General features: G+C 33.1%; 1 protein-coding gene across 2 annotated transcripts in view; it reads left to right on the top strand.

Moving 5' to 3' along the window:
- The window catches only part of LOC109112925 (netrin receptor UNC5C-like), a 196,533-nt gene that overhangs the window by 113,200 nt on the left and 69,137 nt on the right, over positions 1-14,196 (top strand). For both annotated transcript variants that reach the window (XM_042733320.1, XM_042733321.1), the window contains exon 4: positions 850-953. In XM_042733320.1, the coding sequence (XP_042589254.1) occupies positions 850-953 (104 nt within the window). The remainder of the gene's footprint in view (positions 1-849; positions 954-14,196) is intronic.

The raw sequence follows: 14,196 nt of genomic DNA, 5'->3' as shown, positions 1-14,196 counted from the left end.
TAATACTAAAATAACAGTAATGCAGTGAGATGGAGACAAGTTGTGTTTAACGGTCTAATGGCATTAATATTCAGCGTGAAGCAGAAAGTCATTACAGCTCCGGCCATCAGCATGTGCTGCCACACGCTCCTCGTCCCGCGCCATGCTTTACTCACGCTGGACGTCAAATATGTCCCGGAAAAGCAGAAGGTGTGTGAGGAGCTCAGGTGAATGCAGAATGAAGACATGGATCTGTATTCCAGCAGAAGCTGAGAGCAGAGATGGCCAGCACTCTTAAATATTACATCTCATGATGTCAGAGAGAATGAGCGGCATCTAAAGTCACACTGGACATGTGTGACAAGAGAAACACTGATTACTGCAGGACCGATGCATTTCTCCGGCTCCCTCGCTGTAACTCTGCTTTCTGTTTCACAGCAGCTTCAGAGGGCGCTCACGCAGGCATATTCATGCAATGCATTCATGCTTTCAGTCTTTTTCTGATGTGATGTTTTGGTTTTTGCCCAATCAATCAGTTAATATATAAATACATTTAATAAATACGTACATATATATGGAATATATATATATATATATATAGGAATTCATAAGACTGGAGTAATGATGCTGAAAATTCAGCTTTGATCACAGCAATCAATTACATTTTAACAGATATTCACATAGAAAATGGCTATTTTAAATTGCAATAATATTTCATAATTTTACTGTATTTTTAGTCAATTAAAAGCAGCATTAATGAGCGGAAGAGACATTTGACCAGTGATGTAGTTTCCTGCATGATTGCATTGAGTCTATGTGTTCATTCATATGCATTCATGCTGAAAACGTACATGTGTGGTTCCTTCACAGATCTCAGGAAAACGTTTGACCAGGAGCCTCTGGGGAAGGAAGTGTCGCTCGAACAGGAAGTGCTTCTCCAGTGCCGCCCGCCAGAAGGAATACCTGCTGCTGAGGTACCGTCACACACTCACACACACACACACACACACACACACACACACACACACACACACACACACACACACACACACACACACAGAGCGCGGCACTCTCCACTGATGAATTTTATATTGAATTAGAGATTAACGTTTGTTACGGGCTGAAGCAAAGGTAAGCTGCTCGGCAGCTGATGTGTAGATAACTCAATCACCTCAACTAAATGTCAGACTTTGTTGAGAAACATTTAGCTCAGCGGCCACCTGTTAATTCCTGTTTAGCTACACAGGACATATCGATTGGGACATCGATTGCAGCAGGAGTGGGCTGTCAGACAAACTCGTCCTAACAACAGCAGAAAGTTTGAGCTAAACAGGATTAATAGGCGACGGCCGTAAAGGATTTTCTCAAAGCATCCGCTCTTTCTTTTTTTTTTTTTTTTTTTTCCTAAAGCATCAATCTTTGCCATTACAAAGAGAGTGGAGTGGGCTGCAATCCACCAGCAAAACATCCTCCAGGCAGCTTAAGACACTCAATGGACAGACTTGGGAGGCAGGTTTAACACGAACGCACTTTTAATCATCTGAACCCTCGTTATGATGACCATCATTACCTTAAGACTATCTTCAGCTCGCTCGCTTCCTCAGAAGACAAGGCTTTAGTGAAAATTACTGTGAAAAATTATTTGGGCGCACCAGTGCGAGCGACCCGATCAAAGCTCATCAATAGTTACATAATCCAGTACTAATGAACCTTCTGTGCGGTTTGGTCATTTTTGACGGAAAAGGTTTACTTGTTTTTTTTTTACTTCATCAAAATGAAACTGGTACAAAACAGTTAGGACATGAAATTACTTGTGGTAAAAAATGAGCGCATTGGAAATGAATTTGAAGCTAATTTCATCTAGTGATAACATTTGGTACTGCACCCAAACAATTTTATTTTATTTTTTTATTTATTTATTTTTTTTATTTCAACCTAAAATTTAGAACACAACTTGTTTCAATGTATGGCTTTGATTTTTTTTCACAGTTTTAGTGTAAAACAGGTTTTGGAAAATAAATATTTCATATAGAAATGTAAAAATATTTTTGCGTATAAAATCATTATTCATAATAATAAGCTACTACTAATTTTTTTCTACTCTCTTTTTTTTAACTTCTGCAATAAAGTGTCGTCTTTAAAAACAGACAAATCTTAAGTCTGCACTCCAAAGCATTCTAAATGTACGACAGTTAACAGGGGTCCTGTTATGCTCTTTTACAAAGTCTTGATTTTGTTTTGGGGGTGTACTAGAACAATGCCTGGCATTAAAACTGCCAAATGATGTACATTTTAGACACAATATTGTCTGATTTTTCTCTGTTTCAGCAACAAAAAATAGCTGCTGTGAATCTTAGAGCAAAACATGATGAACGGATCTGTGTTTTTAAATGAATCGGGTGAGTCGGTGATTCAATGACTCGTTCATAAGGACATTGAATCGCCTGAATGAATCAGCTGCCTTAATGAATCAACTGAATTAATGATTCAGTGACAAAGACCATTGAATTGTTGTTTTAGTTTCATTTTATTAAAAGTATTACTTCAATTATTTTAATTATGTAATATTTATGTGACTAATCAGAAGGTGCACATACATTCTTGGACTGCTTCTAATTTGTTTATCATAGAGTCCTGGGAAAGTTAAAGCGGGACGTGTTTATATAAGCTCCCCGGATGTTTAGAGCAGAATGGGACGTTACGTTACAGATGCACACATGCACAGTGTTAGAAACGAACAACAGGGCTTTTATTGGGTGAAATGGCTGGTGAAATATTTTAGAGAAGCTGGAGCGTTTGGTCGTGTGCAGATAAGCCGCGTCTTTCATGCGGCGCTGCTGCTTTTCACACAGGTTCGGATATTTCCTTCTGAAAGATCACAGAATGACCAATCGGCTTTTGTGGCCGCAGGGAAGGTTGTTTATTTCCTGTTTGGGCTTGAAAAATGGGGAAAAGGTGAAACAGGCTTGTATGTGAGTTGGGAGTTATGAATGCACTCAGAACTAAAATAAATACTGTATCAATGCAAGGATCTGAAGTTTCAGTGCAATAGTGCAAGAAACAGTCCAGGGTTATGTGATGATATCAGCACACATCTGTTGCGTTTGCTGAATCAATAAATGTAAAGCGTAATGATCAATAGAAAGTTCAAAAGAACAGCATTCTTGTATAAACCATCTACTTTTTAAAGCTTTTCCCAGATTTTGCAGTCATAGAAGGATTTCACAATCAAAAATAAAATTAAAATAAATACACTGAAAATTTGAAAAATTAAAAGCTAATCTGGAATTGAAATTTTCAGCTTTTATTATTATTATTATTGTGTAAAATTCTGCAAACTTGTTTAATTAAAAATTTATATAATGTAAACTTTCAGCACTTATTATTATTATTATTATTATTATTTTGTAAAATTCTGCAAACTTGTTTAATTAAAAATTTATATAATGTAAACTTTCAGCACTTATTATTATTATTATTATTATTATTTTGTAAAATTCTGCAAACTTGTTCAATTAAAAATTAATATAAAATGTAAACTTTCAGCGCTTATTATTATTATGTAAAATTCTTGCAAACATGTTCAATTAAAAATTTATATAAAAAGTAATTTTTCACCATGTATTATTATTATTATTATTATTATTATTATGTAAAATTCTTGCAAACTTGTTCAATTAAAAATGTATAAAAAAAATCTAAATTTTCAGCATTTATTATTATTATTATTAGTAGTAGTAGTAGTAGTAATATTGATTATTTTATTTTATTTTTCTATGCAGATTCACTCCAACAAAGTCACCACTAATTCATTCTTACTTGAATATATTTATTAAAGTAACTGGGAGAAAATTCCTGTATTTTTTTTCTCAGCACTTTATATATTACAGAAAAACAAAGCATCGCAGTTTTTCTATCATCATGCAGGTCTAGTTTGGTTCTTTACTGGAGGATTCATGAAGTCCCTGTGGATAATGATTGAATAGATGGTTCAGCATTCATTCATTATGGCATTTTCATCAGTTGGATTTAAGTCAGAAGCTCTTTGAAAGCTCGTCCAGCAGCACTTAACCAAACACGCTCAGTGAAACCCGCGAGCGCTGGGGGTCAGATGAGACCATCTCTGATTGGAGCTGGAGAGCTTTTCCTTTGATTGGCTCTGAAAGGACCCAAGCTTAACCTGGAAAAGGCGAGTGAAGTGACCAGAAGCCAGACGGCTTTATTGCAGGTAGAAATGCTGACAGAACAAATGGGCCGTAATACGAAGGGAGCCGTTTCCCACCAGTTCCACAAATTCAGGAACAATTTCTTCCTTTAACAGGAAGGACCTTTCTGGCAGCAGAAACATCTCACTCTCGCATTAAAAGCAATTTGCGTCTGGGAGATTGTAGATCACAGATGGCGCCCGCTTCATTTCACTTGGCATATTCTGCTGAAGTTATTTTCTTCCTTCCATCATTTGTTTGTGCCATTATGTTTCTCAGCTCAAACATGATTCGATCTGAGCCGATTCCATCACAAATCTATACATCTCTGCTGCTTTTCTTTTGCATCAGTCCTTGTCTTGATAGTATAGTTGAAGCAGTGTTATTTTAGTATCATTGAAATACTAAATACTTGTTAATATATTTTTTTTTTTATATATATATATATATATATATATATATATATATATATATATATATATATTCTGCGTTCAAGTTTATTTAAAGTTTTAGTAATTTTGGTTGTGTTTTCGTTATTTTTTAATTGTCCACATAGTTTTTGATGATTTTAGTCATCAAAGTGCATCAAGTTAAACTAAAAGAAAAAAAAAAATTGCCTTGGAAACTTAACTGATACAAAAAAAGTAAAAATTATTTAAAAAATAAAAATAATATTATACAATATATAAATGATAAAAATAATATAATAATAAATGTATATATAAATATATAAATGATATAATTTGTAATATATAAAATGAACGTATATTTTATTTTAGTTAACATTTATTTTAATTTAAGTAACATTTTTTTAACGGTTTTGGTTTTAGTTTTAGTTTACTATAATAGCCCTGATTCAGAGTGCAAATTTCTATTATGATACATTTATGTTTGTCTACCAAGATAATTTTCAGCATGCATTTTTAAAGGAATAGTTCACCCAAAAATACTAATGTCCTCAGGCCTCCCAAGATCAGGATGAGTTTGTTCCTTCATCAGGTTTGTAGCATTGCATCAGTGTCTCATCAATGGATGCTCTGCAGTGAATGGGTGCCGTCAGAATGAGAGTCCAAACAGCTGATAAAAACATCACAATAATCCACAAGTAATCCACAGCACTCCAGTCCATCAGTTAACATCTGGAGAAGACAAAAGCTGCATTATGTGATGCATTCATATGAATGTTAATTTATGGAACGTTTATTTCATTTAAAAATTTTCATATGTCTACAAAGCTAATTTAAGTCATCCTTTCAGCATGCATCTGTAGGTTTACAGGTTTATAAAAGCATGCATTTATTATTGTGCCCAAACGTTCATGACTATATAGTGATATTGTATGGCATCGCTCTAAATGCAAGTCGTCTGCTGTTCAAATCGAAGCGTTTCGCTGTCTTTCGCTCTCTGGTTCTGTGCCTGCAGCACTGTGGAGGACGGGAGGAAAGACTCGGGCATGTAATGAGAAGAATAACAAGTCAGGAATGAAATTACATGGATCACGCAATGCAATAAGAGCCCTTTCTCTCTTGGAGAGCGTAAATAGGATGCCGCAGGTCTGCCGTTAATGACATCCTGCACATTCACAGCGTCAAATAACCAACCGGCCTTCTGGGTAATTACATCCAGGGTGAGAGGATGCTGAATGTACGTGCAAATAAAATAACACAATTCAATTTATTTCAGTCTATTCTGCGATTAAGGAGTTGCTGAGGTATCAGTGTTTGTACGGAGCTTCTGATGCACAAATCTGATGGATCACGATAGCGTCTGAAACTAGAGAGACGCCCACTGAATCACTTCTGCTGTAGAGACACGAGAGGATTTCAGCTTTGTTCTGAGAAAGTGTTTTAGAGTAGAATTCCCACAGAAGAATAGAACTTAAACATAATCCTGACGGGAAAAAAACATGAAGCCCTGCAGACGACATAATACTTGTAAACATCTTTATATATTTGTGTGCTGTGCACTACTGTTTAACAGTTTGTGTCAGGTAAGATTTTTAAAAAAATAAGTCTCTTCTGCTCACCAAAATTTTATTTTTTTGAATCAAAAATACAATTAAAATTGTGAAATATTATTACAATGTAAAACAGCTGTTTTCTGTGTGAATATCTGTTAAAGTGTAATTTATTTCTGTGATGCGCAGCTGTATTTTCAGCATCATTACTCCAGTCTTCAGTGTCACATGATCTTCAGAAATCATTCTAATATGATAAAGAAACATTTCTGATTATTATCAATGTTGAAAACAGTTGTGCTGCACAATATTTTTGAGGAAACCGTGATGCATTTAATTCTTCAGGATTCACAGATGAATAAAAACATTCATTTCTGTCCAAAAAACTTTTGACTGTTTGAATATTTTGCAGTATGTTTAGAGTTCATTGCGTTTATGCCACATGGCAGTAGTTTGATATTGTAGTATTGTTTAGGATCTGCATGCATCATTCATGAGATGAGTGGTTCATTCAGTCAGATTTCTTCTTTAAAGTGAATAATGCTGTGATTCATCTCAGATCTGCTTCGTTTGACTCCTTAATCCCTGTGGAGAGAGTGAATGTTAGAAAAGCTTCCAGGAGCGGAGCGGTGGGCGGCCGCTCTTCAGCTCTATCGTGAACGGTGGGCGGGTTTGGAGAGGTGTCTGTGTGTGTGTGTGTGTGTGTGTGTGTGTGAGTATGAGTGTGTGTGTATGTACTTGTTTATGCTACATTGTGAGGACAAAATGTCCCCACACAAGGATAGTAAAACCTGAAATTTTTGACATTGTGGGGACTGGCCTGTGCTCACAAAAATATTTAAAAAATAGTAATTGATGTTTAATTGAAAGTGTAACAGTGCAAACAGGTTTTGTGTAAGGGGTTTGTGTGTGTGTGTGTCTGTGAGTGTGTGTGTGTGTGTGTGTGTGTGTGTGTGTGTGTGTGTGTTAGTGTGTATCTGTGTGTGTCTGTGAGTGTGTGTGTGTGTGTGTGTGTGTTAGTGTGTATGCGTGTCTGTCTGTGTATCTGTGTGTGTCTGTGAGTGTGTGTGTGTGTGTGTTAGTGTGAGTAGTGAGTACGTGTGTGTGTGTGTGTGTGTGTGTGTGTATTTTTTGTTTGTTTCTTTTTTTTTGTCTGTGTATCTGTGTGTCTGTCTGTGAGTGTGTGTGTGTGTGTGTGTGTCAGAGCGCATCAGTCTGTGTGAGGTGAGGTCTCTTCCCTCACTGAAACACATCCATTACTCTGATTAACTGTGTTTTTAGTGTCACTGCTGCTCCGTCCGTCTGACTCCTTTCTGTCTGATTCTCTCGCTTAGCAGAGGCACAAATCTGAACCATTTCAGATTTTATATGCAAAAATACCTATAATTATACATTAAATATAGGTTTAATATTACTATCTTACGTTTTTATTTTATAGAGCATTTTATCAAATATATCCAATATTCACAGTGTTTTTAATGTTTATTATTTAATAAGATTACATTATATATTATATTAATAAAATAACATTTATATAATGGTTAATAATAAAATTAAATTTAATAGTCACAGTCTGTAATATTTATTTAATATATTGCCCAGCTCTAGTTATTTATATAATATTTATATCCTAATATAACAATATAAAATATATTAAATGTTCACAATATTTTAAATGTATCACTATAAGTCATTGTATGTTTAATATTATTAATAAAATATTATATAAATAAAAAAACTAAGTAAATGTTGTTATTTTTATGGTATTTCATAATCAAATTAAAGTTATTATTCACAATATTTAATATCTATTTAATATATCACCCAGCTCCAGTTTTTATATATTTACTACACATCCTAATATTCTTATAATATATTTTTTATTTTCAATATTTTTTTTGTTTTTTTTTTATATATCTGTGTGTGTGTTATTTTAAATATATATTTAATAAAATATTTATTAACATTATTTAATATAATATTTAAATCTATTTCATTCTTATTCCTTTTTTTAAAAAAATTATATACTCTGTAAAGATATTTTAGTTTTTAAATTTGATTTATAGTTTTATTTATGCATATATAAAAGGGATGGCACAGTAGCTCAGATTTATGCATGTATAATTTTATTAGCACAGTTTACAACACACTTTATTTATGAATTTATTCAGCTTTTTTTTATAGCAGTAGCACAGTGTTGGTCACAGGTGTTTCGAGACGTTTGTAAACGCTCCCTGGAGGAGCAGATGTTCCTGTGTGTATGAATGGAGATTATGCACCTGTAATCATCTATCTACCCTTTGATCTGATGTGTGATTGTAATCACACTCCTGATAATCTGAGACTAGCCTCTGTCTTTGTCTTTTTACATGATGAGTTTGTGCTCATCTGATGATGTAATGACAGAAGAGACTCGGTGGATGTTTTTCCTAAATGTAATCAAAAAATGCAGGAGAAGCGAAGTGATCTGTGCTTCATTCTGCTGCAGAGACTCATAAACACAGAGGCCCGCTGGACGGCGACGGCGGCTGAAGCCTTTAGCCAGTTGGAAACTTCCATATAGGTTTATTTATTTATTTGCTGTAAAACTGAGAATGTTTTTTCAATCAGAGAAACCATCATTTCGAGAGCCGTTTTTTAATGTGAGTAAAATATAGTAAAAGTAGGGCTAAAAATAATCATTGCATATTTTTCACAAAATGTATTTAAGGAAAAATATTTGTAAAAATTATTATTATTTTTTATAATATAAAATATATTAAACATATGTTATTTTATAGTTATATATACGAATATATTTAATATTTTATTTAAATAATTATTAATATTTATTATTTTTAAAACATTAAATAATATAATTATTTTTAATATTTACAGAATAGTAATATTTTGTTTATTTTATTTAATTTATCACTGTGTCATGATAAATAAAAATATAAAATATTTACATAATGTTTAACATTTTTATATTATACAGAATAATATAATTCTTATATTCACAGTATTTCATATTTATTTAATGTATTTTCTAGCTTCTAATTTATATAATATTTATTAAATACTAATATTACATATATCTAATATTTAACAATTTAATATTGAATTATATATCTAATATACACACATTTTCATGTTTAATATATTGCTCACCTATGATTATTTATATAATGTTTAATATGCATTCTAATATACTCATATCAAATATATCTAATGTTCACAATATATTCAATATTTATTTAATGTCTCACTGCAAGGCATCATAAATATAACATTTAATAATATAATATGTATCTATATAATGTTTGATGTTTTTTATTTGCATAATATTAATTAATATAATTATATCTGATATTCACAGTGTATTATTGGCCAGCTCTAGTTTTTTTTTTGTTTTTTTTTATATTTATTGTCTATAATAATATGAGCGGTATATCTAGAGGGACGTAATCTCAGCAGAGTCTCTCTCCAGTTGGAAAGTTCTTGTAGACTGGTTTCAGGAAGTCCACGTCTGCGGCGGCTTCTGTTCTCGACAGATGAATCCTCATCCTTCATGACTCGGATCGAACCCTCGTAAAGCCCTTCCCGCTGGAAGCTCTTGCGAAGCAAACATGCTGCAGACATTTGTGCTGGCGCTCTGAGATCCGGCGAGGGCTTCTGGGTGATTCAGATGAATCATGATTCACATATGCTTCCTTCTCTCTGCACTTCTACTGCACTCAGACCGGAAACAAATCAGTTCATCACCGCGTTTGCTTAGTCAGGTGTGTGAGTAAAATAATACTCCATGCAGGTTCGTATTTATGTGTTTGCCTTTGGCAGAATTCAAATGAGCCATTTTAATCTAGATTAAAAAAATTAATCTATGCCCACCGCTAATATATATATATATATATATATTAGGCCTGTCAAATGATTAATCACGATTAATCACATCCAAAATAGAAGTTTTGTTTACATAATATATGTGTGTATACTGTGTATATTTATTATGTATATATGAATACACACACATGCATGTATATATTTAAGAAGAATATGTTATGTTTATATATTAAATATATTTATATATAATATAAAATATAAGAATATAAATATATAAATGTATATACATGTAAATATTTTCTAAATATATAATTTATGTGTGTGTATTTATATATACATAATAAATATACCCTGTACACATACATATATTATGTAAACAAAACTTTTATTTTGGATGTGATTAATCGTGATTAATCATTTGACAGCCCTAATATATATATATATATATATATATATATATATATATATATATATATATATATATATATATATATATATATGGACACATTATTAACAAATAAAAAATATATAATATAATTTATTTTTCTAAATGTTTGATATTTGTTTTAATATTATAATTATTATATTATTTCTAATATTATTTTTATTACAATTATTTATATATTATTTAAAAATGTAAAATATATTATCAATTATGGTATGTTCAAGATTATTTTGTCGGTTAAATTAATTAATATATTTTTATTTTACATTATATTATTTATGTATGTATATAATGGACCAGCATATATATATATATATATACAGGTCCTTCTCAAAAAATTAGCATATTGTGAAAAAGTTCATTATTTTCCATAATGTAATGATAAAAATTAAACTTTCATATATTTTAGATTCATTGCACACCAACTGAAATATTTCAGGTCTTTTATTGTTTTTAATACTGATGATTTTGGCATACAGCTCATGAAACCCCCAAATTCCTATCTCAAAAAATTAGCATATTTCATCCGACCAATAAAAGAAAAGTGTTTTTAATACCAAAAAAAGTCAACCTTCAAATAATTATGTTCAGTTATGCACTCAATACTTGGTCGGGAATCCTTTTGCAGAAATGACTGCTTCAATGCGGCGTGGCATGGAGGCAATCAGCCTGTGGCACTGCTGAGGTGTTATGGAGGCCCAGGATGCTTCGATAGCGGCCTTAAGCTCATCCAGAGTGTTGGGTCTTGCGTCTCTCAACTTTCTCTTCACAATATCCCACAGATTCTCTATGGGGTTCAGGTCAGGAGAGTTGGCAGGCCAATTGAGCACAGTAATACCATGGTCAGTAAAACCATTTACCAGTGGTTTTGGCACTGTGAGCAGGTGCCAGGTCGTGCTGAAAAAACGAAATCTTCATCTCCATAAAGCTTTTCAGCAGATGGAAGCATGAAGTGCTCCAAAATCTCCTGATAGCTAGCTGCATTGACCCTGCCCTTGATAAAACACAGTGGACCAACACCAGCAGCTGACATGGCACCCCAGACCATCACTGACTGTGGGTACTTGACACTGGACTTCAGGCATTTTGGCATTTCCTTCTCCCCAGTCTTCCTCCAGACTCTGGCACCTTGATTTCCGAATGACATGCAAAATTTGCTTTCATCTGAAAAAAAAAAAGTACTTTGGACCACTGAGCAACAGTCCAGTGCTGCTTCTCTGTAGCCCAGGTCAGGCGCTTCTGCCGCTGTTTCTGGTTCAAAAGCACACGCCTGTGCACGGTGGCTCTGGATGTTTCTACTCCAGACTCAGTCCACTGCTTCCCGCAGGTCCCCCAAGGTCTGGAATCGGTCCCCTTCTCCACAATCTTCCTCAGGGTCCGGTCACCTCTTCTCGTTGTGCAGCGTTTTTTGCCACACTTTTTCCTTCCCACAGACTTCCCACTGAGGTGCCTTGATACAGCACTCTAGGAAAAGCCTATTCGTTCAGAAATTTCTTTCTGTGTCTTACCCTCTCGCTTGAGGGTGTCAATGATGGCCTTCTGGATAGCAGTCAGGTCGGCAGTCTTACCCATGAGTGCGGTTTTGAGTAATGAACCAGGCTGGGAGTTTTTAAAAGCCTCAGGAATCTTTTGCAGGTGTTTAGAGTTAATTAGTTGATTCAGATGATTAGGTTAACCCTCTGGAGTCTAAGGGTATTTTTGGGGCCTGGAGAAGTTTTGTCATGCCCTGACATTTTTTTCAGTTTCTTATAAATATCTAAATGGCTAAAGTCTAATCTCACTGTAATCAGCACAAACTAGGCTATAATAATATGTGAGCAGCATGTATGTAGATGATTGTGTTTTTTTGAGAAAAAAAATGTTATGCGTGGTTAGTGAAAAACTAAAAATGGTTAAATCACTTGAAAAAGGCAATAAAACACATACAAAATTGGTTCCAGGAATTTTGAGAACTGGAGCTTGTAGCCTAGAATTTTTTTTTTCTAAATGATGTGAAAATCATCTTGTTTACTCACTTACAGAAAACAATATATTGATTTAAATTTTCTAAGACACTTTTTGTTGGTAAAAAGTCATATGCGAGTAGGCGTCAACTATCATGAATTCACACCTGAGAAGACAAAGGCCTGCATAATGAGCCGCATAATGAGCCATTCAGTCACCTGTGTCACTGAGAGGGATGAGTTACAATAAAGAATGTGAGACAAAATAAATGTATATATTTTTATGTTTGTAGTTTATTTAGAATATATTTAATTATCCCACAACATAATTTAATATTCACTTGTGAGTGCAGTTAAACAGTTTATTAGGAAAAATCAAAGCTGACTTTCAAACTGAATTTTTTGCATCATTACTCCAGTCACACTATCCTTCAGAAATCCTTTTAACAATCTTATTTTCTACAAAAAACATTTATTGTTATTATTATCATCATCATTATTTTTATTATTATTATTATTATTATTAATGTTGAAAAGAGCTGAGAATATTTTTTAAGTTTTTTTATGTTGAAAAGAATTGAAAGAACAGCAATGATTGTTACATTTGTTACAGTTACATTTATTGTTACATTTATATTATTTACATCAAGCTTTTGAATGGTATAGTAGTGTATATTGCTATTGAAACTTCATAATATTTCACTTGATTATACATTTAGTCAGGAATTATAGTTTGGAAAAAGTCTTTGGAAAAAAGTCTAACTAGTAAAATGTTTACACGTTATGTGAAAACTAATACAAGTATATAAATAAATAAAAAGAGACTTACTCATGTTTATGAACTCTGCTGAATAAAGTGCTTCATTCTTTTTTCTGAGTAAAATCCAAATCCTCAACCACATCACATATTTTTGGGGTGAATTATGTCTTATTCCTCTCATCACGAAGCAAACAGTAAAATAATAAAAACTTGAAGAACAGTCTCGCTGCGTTGTCTTCTGTTGTGTGGGCGTATTCAAAAGCCGCGCGCTTCAGTGAAACATTTGAATCTCAAAAGCGCGCTCGGCGCGGGGGCGTGGCCGCATTAGAAGATAATGAAGGGAGACGTGAAAAACGGACATCGCGTTGTTTTCATATGGATTACTTTTATCACAGAATATTTTGTTTTCAGCAGCACTTGTTTAGTTTAAAAGTAGACATGTCAGGCTTATCTATAGATATCTCTCTCATGTCTCTTCGTTGAGTATTCACTGAGTTACAGTTCATTTTAATGACGCATTTTGTATCTGAAGATCAGCGCAGACAAAGGCTGCAGACAGCACTCCTTGTTTGTTATCTTATTTTATAAATGCACAAAGTTTTGTTGTTATTATGTCTGTATACAAAAAAAAGTAGACCCTTTACAGATTCGATTGATGTATTGCACTTATCTGTACGATCGAAACTGAAAGTGTAATTTAAGTTCTTTTCGGGGTTATCAGGAGAAAATACCCCAAAACGCGTATACGCGTTAATCGACTCCAGAGGGTTAATAGCTCGTTTAGAGAACCTTTTCATGATATGCTAATTTTTTGAGATACGAATTTTGGGTTTCATGAGCTGTATGCCAAAATCATCAGTATTAAAACAATAAAAGACCTGAAATATTTCCAGTTGGTGTGCAATGAATCTAAAATATATGAAAGTTTAATTTTTATCATTACATTTAGGAAAATAATGAACTTTTTCACAATATGCTAATTTTTTGAGAAGGACCTGTGTGTGTATATATATATATATATATGTGTATATGTATGTATATATGATATATATATATATATATATATATATATATATCTATATATA

This window comes from Cyprinus carpio, chromosome B10, assembly GCF_018340385.1.
Source record: "Cyprinus carpio isolate SPL01 chromosome B10, ASM1834038v1, whole genome shotgun sequence".
In the NCBI taxonomy this organism is placed as follows: domain Eukaryota; kingdom Metazoa; phylum Chordata; class Actinopteri; order Cypriniformes; family Cyprinidae; genus Cyprinus; species Cyprinus carpio.
The sequence above is the reverse complement of the archived record's forward strand: the minus strand, read 5'-3'. Positions and strand labels throughout refer to the sequence as shown.